This window comes from Sander vitreus, chromosome 1 (assembly GCF_031162955.1).
Source record: "Sander vitreus isolate 19-12246 chromosome 1, sanVit1, whole genome shotgun sequence".
Lineage (NCBI taxonomy): Eukaryota > Metazoa > Chordata > Actinopteri > Perciformes > Percidae > Sander > Sander vitreus.
This window is the reverse complement of record NC_135855.1, coordinates 13,682,470-13,708,347: the sequence shown is the minus strand read 5'-3', so window position 1 is coordinate 13,708,347 and position 25,878 is coordinate 13,682,470. Positions and strand designations below refer to the sequence as shown.

General features: G+C 38.9%; 1 protein-coding gene across 1 annotated transcript in view; it reads left to right on the top strand.

Annotated features, from left to right (window-relative positions):
- Nucleotides 1-247: 247 nt before the first annotated feature.
- The window catches only part of adamts7 (a disintegrin-like and metallopeptidase (reprolysin type) with thrombospondin type 1 motif, 7), a 77,260-nt gene continuing 51,629 nt past the window's right edge, over nt 248-25,878 (top strand). The window contains exons 1-8 of the mRNA XM_078271998.1: nt 248-647; nt 3,959-4,326; nt 13,336-13,510; nt 14,758-14,957; nt 19,321-19,404; nt 21,146-21,270; nt 22,566-22,715; nt 25,268-25,411. Coding sequence (XP_078128124.1) covers nt 527-647; nt 3,959-4,326; nt 13,336-13,510; nt 14,758-14,957; nt 19,321-19,404; nt 21,146-21,270; nt 22,566-22,715; nt 25,268-25,411 — 1,367 coding nt within the window. The 5' untranslated portion in view covers nt 248-526. The remainder of the gene's footprint in view (nt 648-3,958; nt 4,327-13,335; nt 13,511-14,757; nt 14,958-19,320; nt 19,405-21,145; nt 21,271-22,565; nt 22,716-25,267; nt 25,412-25,878) is intronic.

The following is a 25,878-nucleotide window of genomic DNA, read 5'->3' as shown; positions in this document are numbered from 1 at the left end:
GAACGCAACACTATCGAAAGTGGTCCTTGTGTGACCCTCTGAAAACCCGAAGAACCTCAGTTGTGGAAGCAAAGTTCTGCCAATTGGATCGAAGCACCATTTCGGATTTCTTGGAGTAGCTTTCCCCTTTAAGCTTCCAGTCCTGCTGAAACATAGCCCATTGTCTTAAGTCCACCCATCTGTGGGGGTGGCTCTGTGAAAGTTTGCAGGAAACTTTTTAAGCTGTCACTGGCTGTTTGTAGGAGACTGATGGAGGACAGAAGGGACAGCTACTCGCAAGCAAACATTTACACCGATATACAAACAAGTCAAAAAAGACTGAGAATGCAACAAAAACAGCCCATGGAGGTAGACGATGTTTAGGCCTAAATTGGACAAGTTTGTTGGGACTGTCACAGTTTAAGTGCATGGTCGCAACAAAGCGAAAAGTGCATCCAGCCCAGATGGAAATCATTTGAATTGAAAATCGACGCGGTGTTAGAAAGGCATTCAATGTTTCTAAAATATAGGCTACCTTCCTGATAAAATGACCCGTTTGCACTGCGGGTTTCACGCCTTTGGACAAGGAGTCTCTTCCATTCACCTCTTCATCGGTCTTCTGACGGTCCTGGAAAACTGCAAAACATTGGGATTATCACATGAACCAGGTTAGTGAGCCTGAAAACAAAACAGTCCAAACTTTGGAATCATGATATCGCCACGTCCTCTGGCATTGTGGCTGCTTTAGTTGTTTGCTGCACATTTGTTTCAGAGCGCATCTAATTCAGTCCAGAATCAGGCCAGCAGTCCTCAGTGTGTAGGGGCGGCCAGCTGTGACTTGTGTTTACAGAGTTTTGGGTTGACCATAGCAATTAAACCCAATGTTTTGCAGCTTAGTCTGGTAGGTGGAGAGACCTTCTTTCCATTGAATCATCAGAGGTTTAAGCCCCATGTAGGAAAGCATCTGCCCTGCCCTTGAGCCAAAGTACAGACTCCCTGACCTACCGGTGAGGGCCAGGAAACAGAATTTCTCTTTGGGTAGGCTATCTGCAGCATGCATCATCATTCTCATAATGGAGCTGGAATCCTTTCTACTTCGCAAAGTGTATTAGATGTCAGACCCAGTGGATATCATCCCATCAATCCGCTCTTGTCTTGACAGAAACACTCCTCCGTCTCCACTCCCTGCACGTTCATCCTCTCAGTCTTGCCTTTTATTCGTGGTTTGGATGTTAAAAGGTACAGCTCTCCTGAGATTACAGGTACAAGCAGACAACCTGTGTAAATCAGCTGCGACCATTGAGAGAAAAACTAAGTAATCTTCGGCGTTATAGAAATATATAGAGATAAGGATGTGTCACTGAGGGAGGCACCTCCCAAACAGTATTGCTTTCAGGTGATAAATGTTGGCACATGGATCCCAAAGTTTATTTTTAAACAACTAAGAACCCAAAACAGAAAAGCGCTTTGACACAGTTTTCCTCTTGATATCACGTTAGAGGACGTTTTATTTTTATTTTTAATTTCTTACAGAAATACTTAATTGAATTCATTATAGTAAAGTAAAACAAGTGAAAGTGGGGAGAGGAAACAGTCATCTGAAAACCAGTCCTCTAATCATTTCGATCCCTCTATGTATTCAACTTGTTTTTTTTAGGGTTGCCTGCTGTTGCTGCTATCATCTTCTCACAAAGCTAATTTTGATTAGAGTGCATGAACAGGATCCTGATCAGTGTTGCTCATTATTTCTGAGGACCTCCTACCAGCCATGTAAAGACCCCTGGTGATCCCAGACCCCACATTGAGAACTACCTCCTCCAAATCTTGCTACTCATGCATGTATGTATGCAAGAGTGTATGCAGGTGTTTTTTTTTATCACAGTGTCTTATTTTTGCAGGTATGATGGTTTGTGATAGCCATGGATACATATAATTTTATTTTGCATTCTTTTTGTGCTTGTAGACCTGCAATGAAGGGCACAGCAGCTGGGTGAAAGTAATGAAAGCCTCTTGAATTTACAATTAACATGTTGGGTGTGTTTTGTTAATAAATATGCTACATGGAATAATTACAGATGGAGAAAACCTTGGTTGTGTGTTATAAAATACCTTACATTAAAAGAATCTTCACCCATGGCATTAGACTGCATACCACATCAAGGCCACATAGCCCTAACCAAACCACCTTTTTATTTTAATCTCCATCTGGATCCAGATCTTCATAATAATACACACAATGAAAGACAGCTATGCTGATTAACTGATGGCTGCCATGATATTTGCAATACATCTAAATTGTTTCCATGAATGGTATTAGTTGAATGTTGATTTGTGCTCAATTTCAAGTGATACAGAGTCATGGCCATGACTTGCGTACGGCGTTACTTTAGCTTCTACTGTAGGTGAAACTCCATCCGACTTTTCTGTGCTGTAGCTGACATAGCAGGCATTCAGGAATAAAAGTGAATACACGTTAAGTGGCCTTACAAAACATGTTTTTTTTTTCCTTGGTCTTCGTTTAGAGAGACATTCCAAGCAGCTGGTTGCCAAAAACATCTACCTCAGATCTTTCCGCACTGATTTGTACATGGAAATATTTGTGCAGATAATCCGATGCGAGGCTGAATGGAGAGAGACCTTGTTTTACCTTGTCACAAAGCTGTTTGAAATCATTGTTTTCATTCTGCTGATGTCTTTTGACTGGCATTACACTAATGATGGCATTATGAGGGTTCAGGTCTTTGTGCCTTGACAGATTATCTGCGTACATGCAAAGAAAAGTGTGTCTGGCAATTATGAGTGTTATTTTTTAATGTGAGCTGTGTAGAATAAATTAGACACAATTATGAAACCGCTGTTGTGACACCAATTATGATTAGTATTATTTTCTTGCTCATGCAGATTGACCACATTTTGTTGATATTTTCTGTTTTGTATGTGCAAATCAGGGATTGCTGATAATGCCTTAAAACAATGTCCCAATTTGGCAGGGTAGTGTTGTGATAACATTTATTACGATACGATGATATCGTATATGACACATGTAGATGATGATGATGATGAAATGCATACAATTATTTTTTATTGCAGCAATAGACAAAATCAGTTTCAAATTAGCCGTTTGCCTTTCCTCTCATCATTTCTAGCTCTCTTTGTACTTGGTAAAATAACTTTGTTGTTTTTATAGTGAAAATTATAGTGTGGTTTCGACCTGCTCTATGTGAAAAGTGTCCCGAGATAACTTCTATTAAGATATGACACTATAAAGAAAATTACATTTAAATTGAATTGTTGCTGCTGCTTTCTTCCTCTTACAAATCTTACATTTTAACAATGATTTGTTGAAGATCAAACATTTTATGTCCAAACTATTTCTACATTTTTTACGCTCCCTTCATTTGGAACAAACTCCTCCACAGCGGGGCCGCCAACAATGTCCCTTTTTTATTTACAGCCATGCTTGTTGCTGCCGTATGTAGTCAGGAAGTCAAAACCTCAACTCGTCGCAATATTGGTGAGATCATGATATGACACGCGCTTATTGTAATAAAAGCCTGGAGACATTTGAAAGCATGTTATGGGACAGACTGCTTGTAATCTCTCTTCTTAAGGCTCACAAAAGAGATCTTCAACACTGCCTGTCAGGCTGCTTATTCAGCTACTTCAAATCAAATCTCAGGAAATAAAGGAATATCATTTTTATTAGAGGGATGAATTTCACCAACTTTATCAAACCTGCAGCTCATGAGAGTAGAAAGTCACAGGAGGATAGACAATAATTCAGTGTTCCTTTTTTAACAGGCTCTGTATACACTGCAGCTGTATTCAAACATAAAAATGACAGATGAGACACCCATATGGGTTTGTTTAGAGCTTCCCCAGTTTTGTTTACAGCTTTACAGTCCCTTTAATTATTTAAATACCCTCCTCTTTCCCATGATTTATTAACCCATCTTCTCTTCCCACCACTCTTTGACAGAGAGATCTCTGCAGGATCTGCCTCAGTATGAAGTGGTTCACCCCACTAGAGTGGATGCCAGAGGTCACTTCCTGTCCAACTTCCTGTCTCACCATGCTCGCCGTGTACAGCGCCGGGAAGCCTCAGAGGGACCAGCGGACGTAGATCAAGTCTTCTACCAGTTGTGGCATGGCGGTCACAGTTTGCACTTTAACCTCACCCTCAACCCACATCTGCTGGCTCCGGGCTTCCTGACGGAGAGGAGGTATGGTGGCCTGGATGGGGCACAGATCCATCCTCCTGGATCCTCCCGGTGCTATTTCTTAGGTGAAGTGTGGGACGAGGCCATTGGTAAAGGAAGCGCAGCCATAAGTACCTGTGATGGACTGGTGAGTAACTTTAAAAGCTTGAAGTCCATTGGAAGTTGAATCCAAAATGCATTTGTTAAACACAGAGGTGTCAGCTGCAACAGAGGGCAGTATTCAGAGCTGAGTTAAGTGCGTGTTCTAAGGAAGTAATATAAAAACGGTGCAAATGGATGTTCAGACCTTATGTGACAACTTAAGGGTCATTTAGACAGCTACACAGCCTGGATAGATTTTCTACAAAACATAGGTGTGTCTGAAGTTATGCGCTATTCAGACTTGGAACTTGTGCTTTACTCCAGCCAGAAGATGTACACAGTCTGACCATCTGTTAAAATCACAATTTTTTCCCCCACTGAAACATCATGTTTGCAAGCAGGGGAGCATATACTGTATAAACACACACACACACGCACACGCACACGCGCACACACACACACACACACACACACATGCAAAAACACCTTAGGCTTTACAGTAAACATTCACTGCACTTTTCATTGCATTTTTCTTTAAAAGTATTTACTGTGTAACTGTCGAGGCTGAAGAACAAAGTGACATTCTCTTCAATGCCTTTGGAAGATCACAGCAGGAATCCAACGCTAAGCCACAATCCGCTCACTTATATTCAAAGACTGTTCAAAATGCAGCCAGCCATTCATGTTGTGCTCTGCCTCTGTGATTGCAGATGTGTGCTCATAAAGGAAAGTATTTTTAGACTTCTGAAGGAGATGTCCGCGACCATCGGTGCATTCAGAGATTTTAAACTGACAACAGACCATTTTTTAGTAGTTGACAGAATTATCACAAATGCTGCAGAAAAATTGCTCCATTTTAGGTCTGGGTCCGTGACTATCAAAGATATTTCCATCTAACACAAAATGACACTGACCATCTCTCCTTGCTCTCTCTGAATTGGCAAATTATTGTGGTTAATGCAGTTATCGCAGAGATTGATTGATTCATCTATTATCACAACAAATTCTAAATCACAACCACTTAAAAGAATTCCTCACCGATTTTAGTTTTGCGCTCCTGACAACACTGTCAGACTCACAATGGACAGTTAAAATTTTTTTAGCATCAAGCAGCTAGTTTCATGCTGTCATGAGAGGAGGAGCAGGCGTCCAAGCTTTCATTTCTTTTTTAACTCCACAAGACTTGTAGTCTTCAGCCCCGACCGACACTGCAATTTATCAGATTTCCCAAAAAACTTTATACGACTTCTTTCACATATGAAGTAGTACTCCCCGAGGTCCGTAAACAGACTTTGATGTATAAAACCAGTGGAGCTCCCCTTTAAGGTAGCTGCCTTAAAGGTTTCCCAGGATTGGTTTCACGTCAAAGGTTGCAGTCACATCCAGAATTGATAGATATTTGGAAAATAGAACATTTCTTTTTGATTCAAGTGAACTAAATTGCTATTGAGACAACCCTTTTTTAGTTCCATGTTTTTACAAGCCCACCCTGGTGGGAATTTTATCAATTGCAGACTCACCCACAGTAAATAAACATTGCCTGTAGAAATTAAGAAAAACAAGTTATAATTCCTTGATGGTGAATTCTGTGTCACCATTTATCAACACCTTTCTCCACAACTCTTTCTGATGTTATTAACTAAGCTTTATAGTGCACCTGAAGAAGCTCCCTTTGTGGAACTGAAAAGCATAGTCATGTACACACATCTTGAATTGTTTGAGGTTTGGATTTAGTGAGATGCTGGAAACAATATTGTGAGATTTTGGTCCATGCTTCCTGCAGATTTTAAGACACCCATCTGATGAATGCTAAATTGGTGCATTGTCTTGCAGGGAATACCTGGAAACAGGTCCAGGGATGCACCCACTAATCAGCAAAGTTTTAGTACATCATTGCATGTGCCAAGGAAGCACTCCCCACACCACCAGCACCACTTTTGACACCTTCCATGGATTCAAGTTCTTTGGCCAATGCTTATAGTACTTTCTCCACATCATAAGAGCTTAGTCAGCCCACGAGCAGGACAGAGGCAATCATTTTCTCACTCTTAATCCATGTACTGTCACGTTTTTCATCTCAGTTGTCTAGAACTAGACACGGCCTTCTGCTGCTATATCCCATCTGCTTCAAGGTTATATGTGTACAGAGACCATCCTCTGCTCACCACTGTTATAACAGACTTATGTTCTTCCTGGTAGCTGACATGTGTCTGACCTTGGTTTTTGAACTTTTTTTTGTTCACTGGAGTAGCTTGCGATTGTACTGAGCAGGTATTCTTAAAGATGCTCTGTGGAGGTTTCCTGTAAACAAATGTTACATTAGTATTCAGTGTTTCTCACCTAAAATCATTGTGTGTATCCTTGAGGTCTAACAGACGTGTTGAATACGTTTCCTTCCTTACAAAACTTTTTCAAAGCCTATATACCTAAACCCTGCATTGTTTATATTCATGTTTTCTCGTTTGCAGTCTTCTCCCCTGTCTTTGCTGAGTAGTAGTAGCACTTGTGTAGGGAGGATTCTCAGCTGATTGCCATGGCAAAACAAAACTGCAGTGACTTCATCTTCAACGCGACACTCGCTGGATCCTTTTATCTGCATAGTTTTGCAGTTTGCCTTATTTTAAAATCTGGGGCGAATGACTAAAATAATTTCGGCGACATGCTGTACAATGCAAGGAAATACGGCATTTGCAAACACACTCAAAAAGATTCTAGAGGAGACCAAAATTAATATTTGACACACACACACACACACACACACACACACACACACACACACACACACACACATATATGAACATAAAGGCATTTTATTTTATAATTAATTGTTAATCCTTTGCAGACATTCAATTTTTGAAGTCTACAGCCAACACACATCAGCAGACACATGGCATCCACATTTGTGATGCTCTCCCAGGCCTGTACAGCAGCCAGCTTCACTCCTTGCTTATTTTGTGGCTTTTTGCCTTCAGTCTGGTCTACAGAGAATGAACCGCATGATCAGCTAGATTGATGTCAGGTGACTGACATGGCCAGTTATGGCCATTCTTCTCTTCGGCCCTAAAGGACTCCTTGATTGCTTTGTCTTTAGACTAGCATTGTCTAATTATGATTATTGTCCTGACGATTAGCCAAAGCGTTTTGGCAAACTTATATGTATGTATGAGCATTAGTGTTAGTCTGTGATTAATCTATTTTGCACTTGTGTGTTTGTGAAGGAGTAATGAATACTGATGACAGATGAGGAGAGAGAGGTCTGCCGATGCTTTTTATATTGTTTGAAGTTTCTTTGTGTCTTAGTGGAGAATTTTACGTCCTGCTGTTGGAGAAGTTTTTGAAAGAATGACATGTCCTAGAGTCTCTATTTGAAAAATATTCATTTGTCGTTTCTGGGATCGCAATGATAAGGGGAGAGCGTTCCAAAGACTGGGGACAACAGCTTGAAAAGCCTGGTTACCTTTAGGAAAATATTTATTTGTCGTTTCTGTCTGCACCCTTTGTGTATAGAGCTGAAGAAATGCAGTTGCCTGATAAAGTAGCTAAAGCATGAGTGCTGATCTCCATCTTTGAAGTCCTGAGTTTTTTTGTTTTTAAATGTAACTTTCATTTGAAAAGAAATCTGTTTTCAGTCATCTTAAGTGGGGGCACTTTATGTATTTGGACAAAAGGTACTTATAAATATGTGTGGGGTTTGTTACTTAAGTTTTCAGATTATAACTATTCAAACGCCATAGTTTAAAATATCAGTCACTTTATGCCGATTAATGTTCCTGTAGTTGCACTATGGCAGGAGCATCACACCAATCAAAGAACTACTTTAGGACTGAACTATTTTCTTCCTCACTGTCATTAAAGGTTCAGTAGGTAACTTTTATAAAATAAGTTACATAGTACCACATGAGACGATTATCTGTTAAAAAAACAACAACAAATCACTGTCATTAACCAGTAGAGTTAATATCTGACATCCTATTGGGGACGTACAACGGCTCTTTGTGGTCCAAACATGCACATACAGTGGCATGCAAAAGGTTGGGCACCCCTGGTCAAAATTTCTGTTACTGTGAATAGTTAAGTCAGTAGAAGATGAATTGATCTTCAAAACCCATGAAGTTAAAGATGAAACATTTGTTTCAACATTTTAAGCAAGATTAGTGTTTCATTTTTGTTTTGTACAATTTGAGAGAGGAAACGAGAAACGGAAAGAAGCACTTTACAAAAGTTTGGCCACCTCAAGACATCAGAGCTCTCAGATAACTTTGACCAAGTTCTCAGACCTTAATAAGCTTGTTATGGCTATGGCTTGTTCACAATCAACGTTAGGAGTGCTCTGACTTCTTAAACCTTGTCCCAACAATCAGCAGCCAAGGGCTGCTCGAAGCAGCTGCCTAGCACTTTGAAAACTAAAATAATTGATACCCACAAAGCAGAAGACGGCTATAAGACTATAGCAACGCGTTTTTAGCTAGCTGTTTGCTCAGTTCGTAATGTAATTAGGAAATGCCAGTCCACAGGAACGTTGGATTTCAAGTTGAGCTCTTGAAGACAAAGACAACTTTCCAAAAGAACTGTTTGTCAAAACCCCTGTTTGGTTATGAAAGGACTTCAGGAAGATTGCAGACGTGGTGGTGAACTGTTCTACTGTGCAGCAACACCTGCACAAATATGACTTCCATGGAAGAGTCATCATTAGAAAACCTTTCCTGTGTCCTGATGCATTTTGGGAAAGGGAGAAGGGTGCAGAATGTCATGCTGTGTTGCAGCCAGTGGCACGGGGAAAATGTCTCTAGTAGAGTGAAGAATGGATTCAATTGAATATTAATTCTAGCAGCAAATACACACAGTCTGTAAAAAAGCTGAAGAGGAAAATAGGATGGCTTCTACAACAGAATCATGATCCTAAATATACTGTACCTCATCTACAACAACATCAAGAGGTGCAAGCTGAAGGTTTTGCCGTGGCCCTCCCAGTCCCCCGACCAAAACATCATTGAAAATCTGTGGATAGACCTCAAAAGAGCAGATCATGCAAGATGGCCCAAGAATCTCACAGAACTAGAAACATTTTGCAAGAATGGGAGAAAATCCCTGAAAAAAAGAATTGAAAGACTCTTAGCTGGCTGAAAAGAACTGTGACCATGCAGGTTGCCCAAACTTTTGCTTCAGGCCTTTTTTCCCTTTTTTATTTTTATTTTGAAACTGTAAAAGTAAGGTTTATTTGTTCAGCACCTTTCACAGATACAAAATCACAAAGTGCTTAACATTAAAACTATTACACAATACAAGAAATAAAAAGGACAGATAAAAATGATACACAGCACAGGGCTGACAAGATTACAATTAAAGCCGCAGCAGATAAATAAAGGCAGATACAAATAAACAAGTTATTAGCTATTCAGCTAATCAGCTAACCAAAAGCCTCACAGCCTTCATTAAAGCATCCAGGGATCGCAATGATAAGGGGAGAGCGTTCCAAAGACTGGGGACAACAACTTGAAAAGCCTGATCACCTTTAGTTTTATAGTTGGTTCGAGGGACATCCAGTAACTTTAGTTCAGATGATCTAAGAGCCCCATTTGTCATATAATGGTGGAGGATGTCAAGTGATATATTGGGGAGTTAAGTTATGCAGGGCTCTAAAAGTCAGCACCAGTTATTTAAAATGAATAAGACATTTATTAGAAAACGAGTCAAGTGAGGATAGAATTGGTGTGATATGTGATCTCTTGTTACTTCTTATACTTCTTATATGTTATTTTTGTTAAAAGCCGAGCAGCTTTGCAACTTCGCCATCTGTTAGTGGGGATTTTTGGATCCAGTTCTTCAGCCCCGAAGGCACCAGAATGTTTAGATAAAGTGTTGTTGAAATATGGAAAAGGTCATGAGGCTTCTGGGTATTATACTCTATGATTATGCAGAACCTGGAGGATGAAGCCTGGTCAGCCATCAAGAAGACATGGGAAAGGGATCTGAGTATTACACTGGATGCATGAGACATGTCAGAATATACTTCTCTGTTTTCCTTGAAATATTGTGTTTGTGAAAATGCTTGTGTCTTGTTGAGGTGTAAAGAACCCCTTTCTGTGTATTTCCATCAGAATTTATTACTTGAAGCAGTGGGATGCCAATGTCCTGCAGGTTAAAAATAATGTAAGAACTTAGTGAGTCACTGGTAATATAAATATTGCAGAGGTTTTGTTGGTGACATGCAGAGACAACTTAATATTTACAGAGATTCACAGCACACACAATCAAAAGAGCGTGGATGTCCATTATTTAAAGAGTAGTCTATATAGCCTAGACATCTAGACTCACCCTAGCGGCAGCAAATGTAATTTGCAGCCAGGGTCAGTCTAGCAACTCTCTGTTGGCTTGCGAGCTGGAAAAACCAAATTCTGGTCAGGCCAATCACATCGTGTATAGAGTCGGTGGGCGGGCTTAACATAAGGACGGCAAATTTGCAACAGTTCCGCGTGAATTCACTGCTACTTGAAAACAAAGAAGATGGCTGCTGCTGCTGGCGAACAGTGGTCTGTCAAATCGGCTTTGGCCGCGACTCTGGAAGACTTGGAGTTAAGCACTGAAGTCATTCTTAAAAAAGGACGATGTGTTCGGAGTTTTGCCGACCGCATACGGCAAAAGTTTAATCTATCAACTAGTGTTGCTCTGGTTGGTTATGAGTGCAGAGAGAGTTTGAAAGACAACCTTTTATCCCGCCCCTCAGATTGACCCCTGCCAATGGTGAGTTCCCACACCCAACATCTTGATGTGGGTCTGGCTTGTCAGGCTATAGTCTATATCCGTGACGTTCCACTTCCGGGATTGCTCTTGTTCTGCCAGAAATTTTGCCGGATGTCACTCTTTTTATATATATATATAATATACAGGGGTTAAATTGGGATTTATGTGGGTGGGCTCTCCCTAGGGGGGTCCGACTGAAAAATAAACCATTACATTTTTGGAGAGTTTTGTGCAACGAAATGGAGAAATTGAGTCTTACATGAGATGTGCAAAACTGCAAGGTTAAGAGCCTATACTTTTGCGTTGTTGTAGTATCAACAGGTATTAGGGCATTTAGCATTTACATTACTGTTAATCAATTATCACTTGATTACACATTGCATTACCTTGTTATAATATAAGAAGTGACCCATACAATGTGCCAAACATAATGTGCCACATGAAAATATAGTGCAGCTTATGACAGTAGCAACAGCTGAGAAGATTTGAGTCTGTGGTGACCAGGTCCACCTCACACAAACTTCCTTCTCCCATTCCCTCTCTTTACACACACACACACACACACACACACACACACACACACACACACACACACACACACACACACACACACACACACACACACACACACACACACACACAGCGCCGAGTGGGGCTCTCAGATGCGAGCCGTGGCCGGCTAGGGGCCCTGCCGCTGGAGGAGATGTGACGGCGAAGACCGGTATAACATGAACTTGTAGCGGCCGTTGGAGTTTCCGAGCACCGGGCATTCACCGCTGCGAACGGGGTTTTTATCTTTAGGAGAAGGCATTTTATCTGTTAATCCTACCGACGTAGACACTTAGGCTTTATGTAGTTGCCCGCAGTGGTGAATTGTCTGCAGTGCTGCGCGGGTTGTTGCCGTGTTCCGATTGTTCTCAGCTCCGCCGAGACAAAATAGACATGCCATTTCAAAAATCTTTCATTTATTGTCAGAGATATCATGTTTTCAAAAGCATCACTTTAATCAAATTGTACGTGACATATTTCCAGTAGTCAACTGACTGTAAGCAGGCACATCCGGACCTAGTATGGTTTCAATACAAACAAGACTGCATGTCTTGTTTGTATTTTCCCTGTGTATTAATGCTGATAGGATGAGTTATCTGGAGTAAATAATGAATTAAAAACACAGACTTATGTTAGATTGCTGTTTTACAGATATGCAAAATGGGTGCATTTACCAAAACGAGAGACAAAAATGCTGTTCTAGCTTTGTTGTACGGTGTGATGCACAACTTGACGTTCCTCATGTGGTACTACACATTTATTGTAGCACCAGCCCTCAGTGGGACCCTGTGACTCTGTGACAGCTGAAGGAGAGTTATAGGATCAGAAGGTGGACAGGTATTAAATATCGGGCAAGGACGGTCAAGAGAAAAAAGGAGTGGGGCGACTGGAATTTGGTTTTAGCACCGTGCCAGGGTGGTTTAGGGTGCAGTAATTTATGTGACATCTGATCTTTCTTCGGCCCCAGTTGCACCCCGGGTCTCTACAGCAAATCTAAGACATCAGGCTCTTTATACTGTTTCACTGTAAGCTTACTGAGTTTTTTTGTGTGGGTTTTGAAGTCAGTGTCAATGTACTATATTTGTAATCGACAAGCAGCTTTTGAAGACAATAAAAAACAACTGAGACAAAATATTGTATATATTGCATAAAAAAGGAAATATTCTTAAGAGTTGTGTAATTTTCAGTATTGAATTGGTATATTTTGTATTAATAGCAGCTTTATAGGACCGCATATATCTAACGGGGCTTTTGCAGGCTCAGCAAGAGGCTAAGGCAGCTACAGATTGGTGAAGAGCACACTATTGGTGTGTTGGATGTTTTAGATTATAGCCTGTACTGCCACAATTATACAGCTCGTCCTTTGAGTTAAAACAAAACAAAACAAACATAACTTCTTACTTTAATACTAACCAAAGCTTAGTTAACCCCACTAATAGGAACTCAACACTACCTGCTTCACGGTAAAAGACATTTCTTTTTACTTAAAGGTTAAAACTGTGAAGCACCCGCAGGATGAGATGAGATGAGTTTGCTTGAAATAATGACATTTAACAATTAATCGATTATCAGAATAGTGTATGGTTAAATTTCTTTCGATCAACGTTGCAGCTCTACAGTAAGGTGATGTTTTCATCTCGTTACATATCTACAAGATCAAATTAAATACACAAAGTGCATTGATTTGAAATATTAAGCTATTTTTTGTAAATAGTTTAGCGTAAAGAGATGAAGAGAACTGACCTAAATCCATCTTTTTCTTCAGACAGGACTGTTCAAGTTATCTGATGAAGAGTTTTTTATTCAGCCTCTGGAGAAGTCGAGCAGTGAGACCTCAGCACCACAAGCCCATGCCATCTACAAACGCCATGCACCCTCTCCCTCCTGGAGTCCAGTCGTACAGCCCAAACAAGCTCTCAACAGTACCTGTGGAGTCAAAAGTAACCACACACGCACACACGCACACACGCACGCACGCACGCAACCTTTAAAGTGACACTATTAATAAGTTTAACAATATTTAAAAGTTTTCGTTCCTTCAAATTGAACATGTGAGAATCAATTAGTATATTCTATTATAATTAGCCTTATTACACACACTGAGCACTGAATGACAATAATGAAGCTGATGATGGATAAAAACGTTCTTGTCTCTCTCTTTTGAGTCTGTCGACAGCTAATCTGCAGAGGTCAGAAGAATAAAAAACATTGAAGTTTAGTATAGCTCATAAATCAGCTACTTAGGAATTCTGAGTGAGCTAAATTAAGGAGGCCTGCACAGCTTTTCCCACGTGAATCATACTTTTTAAAGTAGAGAAAATAAAGTACGTTTCAGTGCAATTACCATTGGTACAGGAGATAGATGTATAGATAAATGGATAGAATAAACCGTTATTTTACAGGTAAGGGTGGCTGAGCTTAGGTCGCTCTGATATAGATCCAAATCCACCTTAAATACTGTATGACATTTTATATAGCAATATCAATTTATATTGTGATATACTTGTTTATGAATCAAATAACCTAATCAAGATGTCCTGCTTTTGTCTCATCCAATTGATGAATAAATACCGAACATATCAAGAAAATTCATCACATTTGTGAACACATCATACTTAATTCCAGTATTGCCCACCCTGGTCTGATAAACCCACCGTATCGCCTACCCCTAGCTAAACAGACATGCTCTTTTACAGCAAAGTACTGTTACAATAAAATCAAATCATTATCATTAATAGATAAGATTAACAATTAACAAGGCACAGCACCAACTTAAGCGCTCACAGGTAGGTCATGGAGGATTAATGAAAAATTTCTTAAAGCTACAAACAGTTCATATAAGTGTTTAGATTTTTATGCGATATTGCATATTATTCCATTATTCTTTCCATGAAACTGCTGTTGGCTAAAACGATGACATGGTTGTTTCTGGTTGTGTCCTTTCTTCAAAAGGAAAAGCTGATACCATTTTATAATTTATTTAAGCATTTAAACAACACCTACTTTATTAACTTAATATTTTAATAAGGAGAGGAAGAACAATAAAGACAGAGAGGCCATGAGCAGGGTTTTGTTCCAAGAAAAACAGGTGTATACACATTAAAAGCCATACCTGGTGTGCTATGTTGACACACACTGTGCCTTAGTAAGAAAGTTTGAAATGTCTATTTCTGTCTCCCACATCCAGATTCCCATCAACTTATTGAAGACATTGAGAAACAGCGGGAGCGGTGGGAACGCCGCCAGCAGAGAAGAAGGAGAAGAATTTGTCAACGCTCAGTCAGCAAAGAGAAGTGGGTGGAAACCCTGGTGGTGGCCGACACTAAAATGGTGGAGCATCATGGGAGCAAAGCTGTGGAAAGCTACGTCCTCGCTGTCATGAACATTGTAAGTATGTGACATTAACAATAACATGTTAACATTTCAATGCATTAAAATTCAATGCAATGCAACTAGCAGCACCAACACCAGCAAATGAGGAAAGCGTATTCATCAATTTGACACATATGTTGAATTCTAACAAATGCTGCCAATACATAAAACCTGAGCCAACTGAGAAAGACATTCACCAGTTTGACACCACATACACGGCTTACAGAAACACAAGGAAACACAGAAACACTGCTGGTCGCACACAACAATGGTTTAAAAATGCAACATGGGTTTAGTGCAACAATGACGATGCACATGTCTGAATGTGTGATTTCCAAAAGTGCGATCACTGACAATGATTTTGGCAATATTGTTCATTAGTGTCTTCTGGTAACTTCGGTTTCTGTGTACAACTTTAGACTTCAGGTTCTTCTTTCTTTCTATCTTGTAAATGCTTATAAAATCGTATAATACATTTTACATCAGATAATGAGGGCATATCATGCAAAATAATAATATAGGTTTAGGATTAAAAATCAATAGAAATGTACAAAAATATGACAACCTGCTATAAGCTGTTACCATTGTGTAATTATTAGCAGCTTTGAATGCAGGATGTTTGAACATCTTCACAGATGTTTTTGGATGACCCTGCTTTTTGAGACCAGATTCTGTTTCAGTTTTTCCATCCTTGTGTCGGGTAACACAATGGATGGATTAAACTCTTCTGTTGATGTTATGACTGCCTCCTGGTTAGGGGTTAAGCAAACAGACTCCTTGTCTGTTATTGATTAGCACCTACTAAAAGTGGGGTTTTCCGAAATAGTGACTCCTGGTCTCACCACAGCTACTGAAAGTGCTATCATGGGACAGGATAGCAGGAAAGGGAATTCACTGACAGAGAAGCCTGCGGATTAACAGACAATAATACATGGAGGAAGCTGCCATTATTTCCCACATCCTCTCTTGAGGTTTTTTTTTGTTTTTTGGAGTCTTCTACACTCCGGCTTTGAACTTTAAAGCCCCAAACGATTCAGTTTTGTGAAAACAATCTTGCACAGCATAAAGGGAAACAACCTCTTACCCAAACAATAAGTAATGGCATCATCTTCCTCAGCCACCAGCTGCTCCATTGTCTCATCACAATGTGCTGGTTTTACTGTAAAGTGTCTTTGAGTACCATGTAAAGCTCTATATAAATAAAAACGTATTATTATTATTATTATTATTATTATCATCATCACAGACGCCGTCTTGAAGTTGTGAACTTCACAAGAGGTTCATATTTGTGTGTTCTGCTGTACTGTGTGCACCCAGTGGTATGATTTACACACACGTCAAAGCCAGAATAGTCAATCTCAGCAGAAAAAAATGGAAGCCCTTTCACATAAATAACTCCCAGATTCCTTTCACATGGCGATCTTTTTTTGGGGGGTATTTATCACAGCCATAGGTTCACAAACAAACGGATCACATGGACAAGAAAGATGCAGAAGAAATTCAAAAAGCACTATTTACACCTCAAGACTGGGTGTAAGTGTGCAGCATGTGGCTTGAGAGGAAACATGTCAAATCCACAGCACATTGTTGCTTTAAATAGCGGCAGCTCTATTTTTATTCACAAGATAAACAATAGAGAAACATTGATAAAGATAGACTGAAAGCTGATTTAACATCACTGTTCCAATTTGTTGCAAAGCTGATTCAGCTACAAGATGTGAATGAGCGCTACTATGAGAGACAACAGTTGTAAACAAAATGTTGTTGAATTAAGTCCTTTTGTGTGTCAGAGCTGTTCTGTCTGAAGTGTCTCCGTTACACAACTTGTACAGGTTTTAGTGTGTGCCCGACAACAAGAAAGTTTCCATGCCATTTCTGTAGCCTGGATTAGGGTATGCTTGAACTGAACTATTTTGCAGGACATGTTGTGTGAACACGTCTTTACATTTATCTGTTACTTATCTGTGTAGTTGTTTGCTTCAGCTCCCACTTTCAGCTTTGTTTTGAGTTACTGTGTGCGTCCTAACTTTGTTAAACAGGGTTAGGGTCAGAGGCTCTTACTGTCGGTCTTAGTACAACAATGTGTTGTGAACAAATGCTGTTGTAGTTGAATATAATCCAACATACTAAATATGTGCTCTGGAATCAAAGCAATATAGTGCTGATATCTGCAACAGCAAGTGTGATGCATGCTACCAGTACCTTATTTCCTGCAGAATATAATGAGACCGATAAGGTTTGGTGTTGCTCTATGAAGAAGCCTTTGTTGAGCCAGTTGATAATGATGCTCACGGTCTTGCATCGCATCAGTATTAGTTCCTTTCACCTCAGACCTGTGTTTTACATTTCTTACTCCTTGTTTCTTAATACATTGACCTTGAGCCACCTGTTCTCCAGTAATAAACCCCATGCTGCCTCCGGACTTTTTTAAAGCAGCGCTCCGAATTGTCACAAGTCACCTCGACTCAAGACCCCGAGTCACTGTCACAGGCTTATTTAAATGCTATCAACTTTTACACTCCATTTATAGTTTTTCCAATGACAAAACCGTCCAAGCAAACCATCTCGTTTTAAAATAAGGAATTAGGGGTGCCTAGATAGTTCAGTTGGTAGAGTGGGTGCACATATATAGAGGTTTAATCCTTGACGCAGCGGGCCTGGGTTCGACTCTGACCTGCGGCCCTTTGCTGCATGTAATCCCCCCCCCCTCCACTTTCATGTCTCCAGCTGTTCTGTCAAAGACCTAAAAATGCCCAAAAAAATCATCTTAAAATAAGGAATTAGTTTAGGGTGCCAGTTTTTACACCTTTTAATGTTAGTTGAGCACAAAGAAACTCGAAACTGCAGTGACTCGCACTAAACTGACTGAAAGGTTAATTGCCTAATGTGTTGACATTTTTGTAGTGTACTACAACATAAATGGCCATGGTTTTAAAGTGGTATAATTACAAGCTATATTTTTAGAATGTTAGCGTTACGTCTCAGAGAATTTGAGGACCCAAAAGCAGGGAGCAGGCGAGAGTGGTTTGAGCTGAAGGATTTATTACACAAAAAAACAAAGTACACACCAACAAAAGGAGTCCTGAGAGGGCAGGCAAAAATTTAATCCCAGAGAAAAGCAACAGAAGAGCAGGATAACAAAAAACGCAGGAATCCAGAAACAGAAACTACTGACCAAAAACTCGGACGAGAAGACAGGACTGAGCACGGTTGAGAAACTGACACGCTGACACAGTACAGCAACAAGCACGAACACAAACAGACAGGGCAAAAACACAAAACGATCTGACAAGAGACAAAGGGAAGACAAAGACTAAATACACAGGGTAACAAGGCAACGAGAGGCAGGTGACATAAGGGCTGGGAAACAGGTGAGAAACATCAGGCAATCACAAGGGTGGGAAAACACAGGAAGTAATACTAGACAAGACAGCACAGAAATCCAGACTATCACAATAAAACAGGAAACAGAACATAATACAAAACAAGACCATAAATTACACAATCTCAAAGAGACAAGACCCACAGTACAGAAACACAAACAACTACAACAGAAATATACACAATAGAACTATACACAACAAAATATACACAACAAGGAACAGAAATATACACAACAAAATATACCCAACCACAACAGTTAGTCCTTAATTGGTCTAGGCTTTTGGACATTTAATAATTAGTAAAAACATTTGGAATAAATGGTTTTTAAAACTTGGATGTTAAGAGGTTGGATTGTTGTTAAAAGGCCAGATGCACTGTGTCAAACCTCTGTTTGCTGTTTACATCCCCCAATAAAGGATTCCTCTGAATGACTCAGGTCTACTTGTACATTGATGCATGAAAGGAAGGAATCAAAATATCCAAGCACAGGACAAGATATTAATGAAAATGAAACATTTTCTTTCAATTTTCTTTTTGATCACATTTTTAGATGCTGTTTTTATGCATTAGCCTTGACAACAAAAGTCTTATTATTCCCAAGTCAAATAACCAGAGTTAAAGTTCTGACATGAGCTGTAATAGGACATGCTTTCATTTAAAACATAAAAAAACATTATTTCAAGATCAGATAAGTGTTTTCTTTTCATAACAGAGTTCAGTGTATCTTATTTATTTGATTCTTTTTGTGGATTTATTTTCTGATATTACAAAGTTTCGACCACATAACACTCATGGCAGCAGCCTGCTAGCCTTGGTTTATAAAGAGGCTAATTATAGCCTACAATAATAATAATAATTATTGTTATAATCAGCATATATCAACAGCCTATATATTGTATAAATTGTCTTATTAGTATTGTTTGGATCTACCCAGTGCCATGGTAGGTAGGACTCATGTGACGTCCAAATGTTTAATGCAGTGTTTTCTTTTCAGGTGGCGGGTCTGTTCCGAGATGCCAGTATTGGAAACGCAATAAACATTGTGGTTGTTCGACTCATCCTACTGGAGCGAGATGAGGTAAAAACATGTTTGTTTATGATGATGAAATGTGATTAATTTTAAAAGAAAAAAAGGCAGGAAAAAAGCTTAACTTCTCAAAGGCATAACTGAACACAATGTGCACGTGTGCAGTTAATAATTTGACGCATTAGCTGTCACTTTAAAAAAAGAAATGAAGCTCAAAACAATTATTTCAAACTACAGTAACAGGTAACTTGTTTGAATTAGTTCCAACACAACACACTAAGCCTAAACTACTGTATGGAGTAACATTGCAATTGTTTTGTTTATTTGCATTGCCTCCGCTGCTGAAAAGACTAACGTTACTTTAAGACAGAGTAAAAACAACAATTTGCAATGTTAAGGGTGATGTGTCAATGCTAAGTAACCTCCTGGAGTGTTGTCGTCGTAATCGGAGATTACAAGACCAAACCAGAACGTGTTATTGATCAAATAAACATTATATAACATGTTAATTAATGAGCTTTAGGAAGTGCTAGCATGTGGATTTCGATACATTTGGACAAAGCCAGGCTAGCTATTACCCCTTGTTTCCAGTCTTTGTGCTAAGCTAAGCTAAGCTAACCGGCTGCGGGCTGTTGCGTCATACTGTATTCACTGTACAGATGAGTGGTATTGATCTTCTCATCTAACTGTAGGCAAGAAAGCAGATTAGTGTGTTTTCCAAAATGTTGAACTATTCCTTTAACGTTTTCCTATGACAGTATAGTAGTTTGATTTTAATAGGCTACAGCACAGACACGCTTACAAGTTTGCCATTTTATACTTTTTATAAATGTATTCTTTATTAGAGACACTAAATATGACCAATAAAATACATAAACAGCTAATTTCATACTGTCTCTTTGTATTACAATACTGTTTTGTCCATTATACCTAGTGCATTATATCTGGTCCACTAGTGGCTTATCCATTAGCTGAGTTGGCAGTTTACTTATTTTGGAAAACGTAACTTAAAAAAAAAAGTAAGTCAATTGCAATTATTTTAATTTTATTTTTTATCTCAGCATTTTCATTACTTTTTGATGTTTCGGATATGGAAGTCTGTGCCATACTCATTTTAGGGTTTTATGGTGTAATTTAAAACATTGTAGATGAACATTTTCTTTGTAGATAAAAAATAATTGTCTGTGAAACTACTTCTGAAAGTCAAAGGAACCTGAATGTTAGTTCTCTATCCAGCAGGTATTTTATGAATGAAACATGTATATGTCCAGCTTTCTGCTTGCATAATAACATTCATAAGGACTCAAAGGCTACTAAGGTTACTCTAGTTCAATATATATTTCTGCTTCTACATCTTTGGCAGGAACCAATAATCAACAGAATGGTCTCCTATAGATGTGAATGAAGCAAATAAACCGAACTAAAGTGTAGCAAATGAGTAAATTGATAATACTGCAACAAATCAGGCTAAAAATAGATATGTTTATGTGCATCACTACTTATCCTGATCATCATGTGTACAAATGGAAAACACAGTAACATAAAGTATGATGCTGTTTCCTTACTTTTGTCTCAATGACTGTTATCAGGGCCCACTAAAAGGCTGCATCAAATGCTGAAAGGTGCAATTTCCCTGCACCTAAAGCAATTATTTTATAGCATTTTCTGTCAAATAGTCTGTACTTTTGTCTTTGTTGTGCACTGGTAACGATCCATCATATAAACATATGGTACTCTAGCTGCTAACTTTATGTTCTCTTCCCTTCATCGCAACGTGACATGTGGATAACAGGATGACTTAAAGATTACACACCATGCTGACAACAGCTTGAACAGCTTCTGTAAGTGGCAGAAGAAACTCAATATGAAAGGAGAGGAAGACCCGCTGCACCATGATGTAGCAGTTCTGCTCACCAGGTAAATAAAATGTCTTTCTTTCTCAACCGCACACAATCGCATCTCCCAAGAGAGTCAATTCGTAATCGTTTTATATGATTTCATCCCAAAGCAGTTATTGATTTACTAATCAAGTGGACAGAGAGAAGAATCAAAGCTGCATGCGACTGTAACACAATCATATATTGTAATCTTTTTCATTTGATATTTAACAGTCGTCACATCCCCAGCTGTAGTTACACTGCCGTTATTAAAAGTCAACAGAATAATAATTAGATCCGAAGTGCCTCAATAGATGAACTGCAATAAAAAGAAAAAAGAAATAAATTGGTACAGGTGATTAACAACAATAGTCCCAATCCACCTCTTACTGACTTACTTACTGACCTCTTAAGGATTTCTTTCTCATGCGTTCACTAAAAAAGCTGCCAGTTTGAAGGTCTCGTTTTCAAACAACCATCATTTGTACATTATCCAGCAACCCACTTGTACTCTTCAAATCATAAAAAAAAACTATCACAATGTTCCAAAGGACAAAATCTGATTTACTTCTTCCAAAGCAGCTCACCATCCTGTTTCAGTATGAGGCGGCAGCTCTAATCTGGGCACAAATAGACCTTTTTTTTCTCTGAAAAATTATAAAAAACATAATTTTCAGTAAAAAGATCACTTCTAATTTCACCTGTTTTACCTCGTTAAACACTCTTTTTTTCCCTTAAAGATACAATATCACTCTTCCCTAGCTTAAAACAACTATCTTCAAACCCATATTTACAACCCAAATCATGCAACTTTCTTAACTCGACCCCATTTGGTTGTTTATTCCATTTAAATGTTATTTTAGCATGTAAATTATTGCCCATATTGATTATCCTATTCCAAAGCCTGCCAATACAGATATTTTACTGAACCTCACAGCTCTCACCTCAGATCTCCTGTTATTGCTAAAGTTGAAACGTATCTATCAACTCAAAGGAAATATCGTTATTGATCGTAACTCCCTGATACATGATAGGGCTATTACTGTTAATTTGAAATCTGAACTACTGTTTGACTGTAGAGAAAAATGTTATAAAGCATGTATCATAAATGTTCTTTCCATAAGCGCAACAGACTGAAGCAGTTAGTATTTAAGTAAAAAAAAAAAAGTCTGCTGTTTAGATTAAATAAACCACATCTCTCCTGTAGTTTTTCACCTCCTGTTGTTTTTATCTGTTCTCCATCAAATTATAATTCAGATCTCCAATGTGTGATCTTTCATGTTGCCTTCTGAATCAACCGACATTTTACCAACACTCCACACAAACCTTTCACAGGAAGGACATCTGTGCAGCCATCAACATGCCATGCGAGACGCTGGGTCTGTCCCATGTGGCAGGGATGTGCCAGCCGCATCGCAGTTGCAGCATCAGTGAGGACACAGGCCTCCCATTGGCCTTCACTGTAGCTCACGAGCTGGGACACAAGTAAGCTTTCACTGTACACACATACAGTAAACCCACACATTATAACATTCTGCTTCATGTTCACATTGTCAAATAATCAGCAGGAAAATGTAAAAAACGTAATTTAAACATTATTATGAGTATCTAATCTTTCAATCAGATTAGTTAACCTAAATGCAATTGACTGTTTGCGCTCAAGCTTTCCATTCTTACATGCCACATATGCAGTTTACAGATAAGCCACTTGAAATTCGTAGCAAATATTTGATCAATAGCTCCTTGATTTTTAGATAGAAGTGGACAAAAGCAGGCCTCTCCTATCTAGCTGACCTTTTTCTTCTGGCTGAATTGATTGTTGCTTGTTACTAATAACTACTATAACAACTAATTAGGCTGCACTATGTGGCTCATTACTGCTATTTTTATGCAATTCTTTTAGCCTCTTAATTACCACTTTTGAATATTTTTCCTCCCTCAAATGATTCCACAACAGACTTGGTTTAATTAAAGGAAATATATAAATGGCATTTAAACAAAGAAAAACCCACAAGCTTTCTCAGAAAGGAATGAAAAACAATGCATTAAACAAAAGCAATGTTCCAGTGGTGATCTTCAAAACGGCTAGAGCAAATGTTTCAAACCTTCCCTAAGGAAATACATTTTAAATAACCTAACCTACCGATTATTTTTTTTAATTAATTTTGAAAGCATATTACGTGCACTAGTAAGGTACCATTTCTGCATGGGTTGAACCCATGGAAACCCATTATTAATATTCCATTCCATTCCAGCAACCAGTTAGCTGAGAACACTTGCAGCTACCATTTATGCAGCTATAAATGATGGTTTATGTGGGAGAACTTTGAGAAAATAGAAGAATGAAAGAGAGGCAGTTGCTGTTTTTATCTACTGTCACTGGTTGTTTGCTTGTCAAGAGGAGTAAAGGACTGAAAGAAAAGCTCAGCAGTTGAAACACTTCTTATCTGAGACAGTGGGATAACAAGTGTGGGAATATACATTCTGTCACAGTCATTAGTACAGTCAGATTACAATTTTCTTTGAGAAAAATGTTCCCCCTCATTGTTTGTTTGGATTAACAACAGATGCATATCCTGCACAGAGACTAGATGTCTTATTTAAATTGGTCACGTTTTACCACATTGTTTTGTGCCTTTGACTATTCTCAAAGCTGAAACCATGGCGACAACTGATTGCATTGTAATGTGGGGAATACCACAGCTAGGCACATACACAGGTCAAACAGACAAACCATTGACCGAGGAAATGTGCTGGGACAATTGTCTTACATCAGGCTCTGCACATAGTGCCTCCTATACTCCATCAATCAATTCACCAATTCTACATGCAGTTTGCAATTATAATCCTATTCTCTTCAAACTAATTCAGCTTGAATACCACCAATGAAAATAATGTGTTCATAGCTTCATTGTATTTGTTCATCTTGAATTTTGTGTTCCAGCTGAGCCTGAAGTACCTTTTAAAATCACTTACTTTATTCTCCACCTTATGTGTGAATGGCTGGCAGCTAGTCCTGGCTATATGGTCGGGGTGTTTTGTGTTGAATGCACAAACAAGTCCTGGATTGACAGGAGTCCATTGTGAATACCAAGCAGTCCTTGGTGAATTCACTGAAGCTCCAACAGTGGACTTATTTTTTAGCTTTCAAAAGTACAATAGTACAGATAAAGTATACATAGCTTTGTTACATTCTCATAATTAGACCCAATTCCTGATTTATGAAACACAATCTAGTATCATATAGACGCAGAAGCCAGCTAACCAGCTGCTAACAGAGCTTCAGAGAGTAAAGCAGTGTTTTTATTAGTCTGGGAAACAACCTTTTAACCGAAAAACACAACTGCAAGTTTCATATCACCAGACAAAAGCTAAGTTTCATGTTGTGGTTTTGGAATACTTTTAATTCACTATGCCTTCAGCTGATAATGTGCTAACAACCTTTGTCATTTTAGCTAACATTTCATCAAGCTAGAGTTAAGAGGTCTGATTATGTTACACTCTTCTTTGTTAAAATGCAATGTTTAGTTGCTATTTAGCCAAATGTTGACTGAAATCCATGTGAACATAATCTTAATTTTAACATTTAATTATTTTTTATTAAGAAAATTAAAATCAGACGTTCTGTGAAAATAGTGCAATAGTCATTTTTTTAAATCGGCAGTGAGACGCATTAAAGGACTGAATTTATTTTTCAACCAGTATCAAGCGGCCATTAGTACAGATGCATTTGAAGGCACCAAATCAGCTACTTAAATCTCACTGCAGATGTCATTGTTATTGCTGGGCTTCCTACCTTGGAAGAGCATCAACAGTTTTCTTTTGTCACTGCTGTGCACATACTTTTGTTGTAGTAATGCCTCTGTGGCTCCCCACTGTTGCACCCACAGGAAAATAGATACTTGTTGTAATCTAAGCATGTACAGTACATATGGGCAGACATGTATTTATTGTAGCTTATCCTTGAAGTACATGTTACGTGTTCTACCCACTCACTTTCATTTTCCCTCTCTGTGGGATGTGCTTCTATGTCACAGCTTTGGGATTCAACATGATGGCAACGGTAATGACTGTGAACCCATTGGGAAACGACCTTTCGTCATGTCTCCACAGCTCCTGTACGGCACCTCCCTGCCCAGGTGGTCACGCTGCAGTCGCCAATATATCACCCGCTTCTTAGAGTGAGTGCCACACATGTTTTATATGACTACACTGCTGTCTGACTTATGACTTTGTGTGTGTGTGTGTGTGTGTGTGTGTGTGTGTGTGTGTGTGTGTGTGTGTGTGTGTGTGTGTGTGTGTGTGTGTGTGTTAACATGCATAGTTATCTTTGCCCACAACTTTTTTTAAACTTTCATGCAAAGGTCTCAAAAGCCATTGGTAACAAATAAAAAGAAAAAATAACCCTGAGGTTCTATGAATTTGAGATGACCTCCAGATTCCTCTATCACTTTTAAATAATGGCAGCTTTCACACTGAAGTATACACACTGGCTGACTTTGTTCATACAGTATAATGACTTGTCATGCTCATGCACAAGAGGGACATAGGCCAAGGAAAATAGCTGACATAGTGTAGTATGTCCCATGCTGCACTGCTCCAAGCAGAAATCCAATACCATCTGTGTAACACTACTCACTAAGTGGAA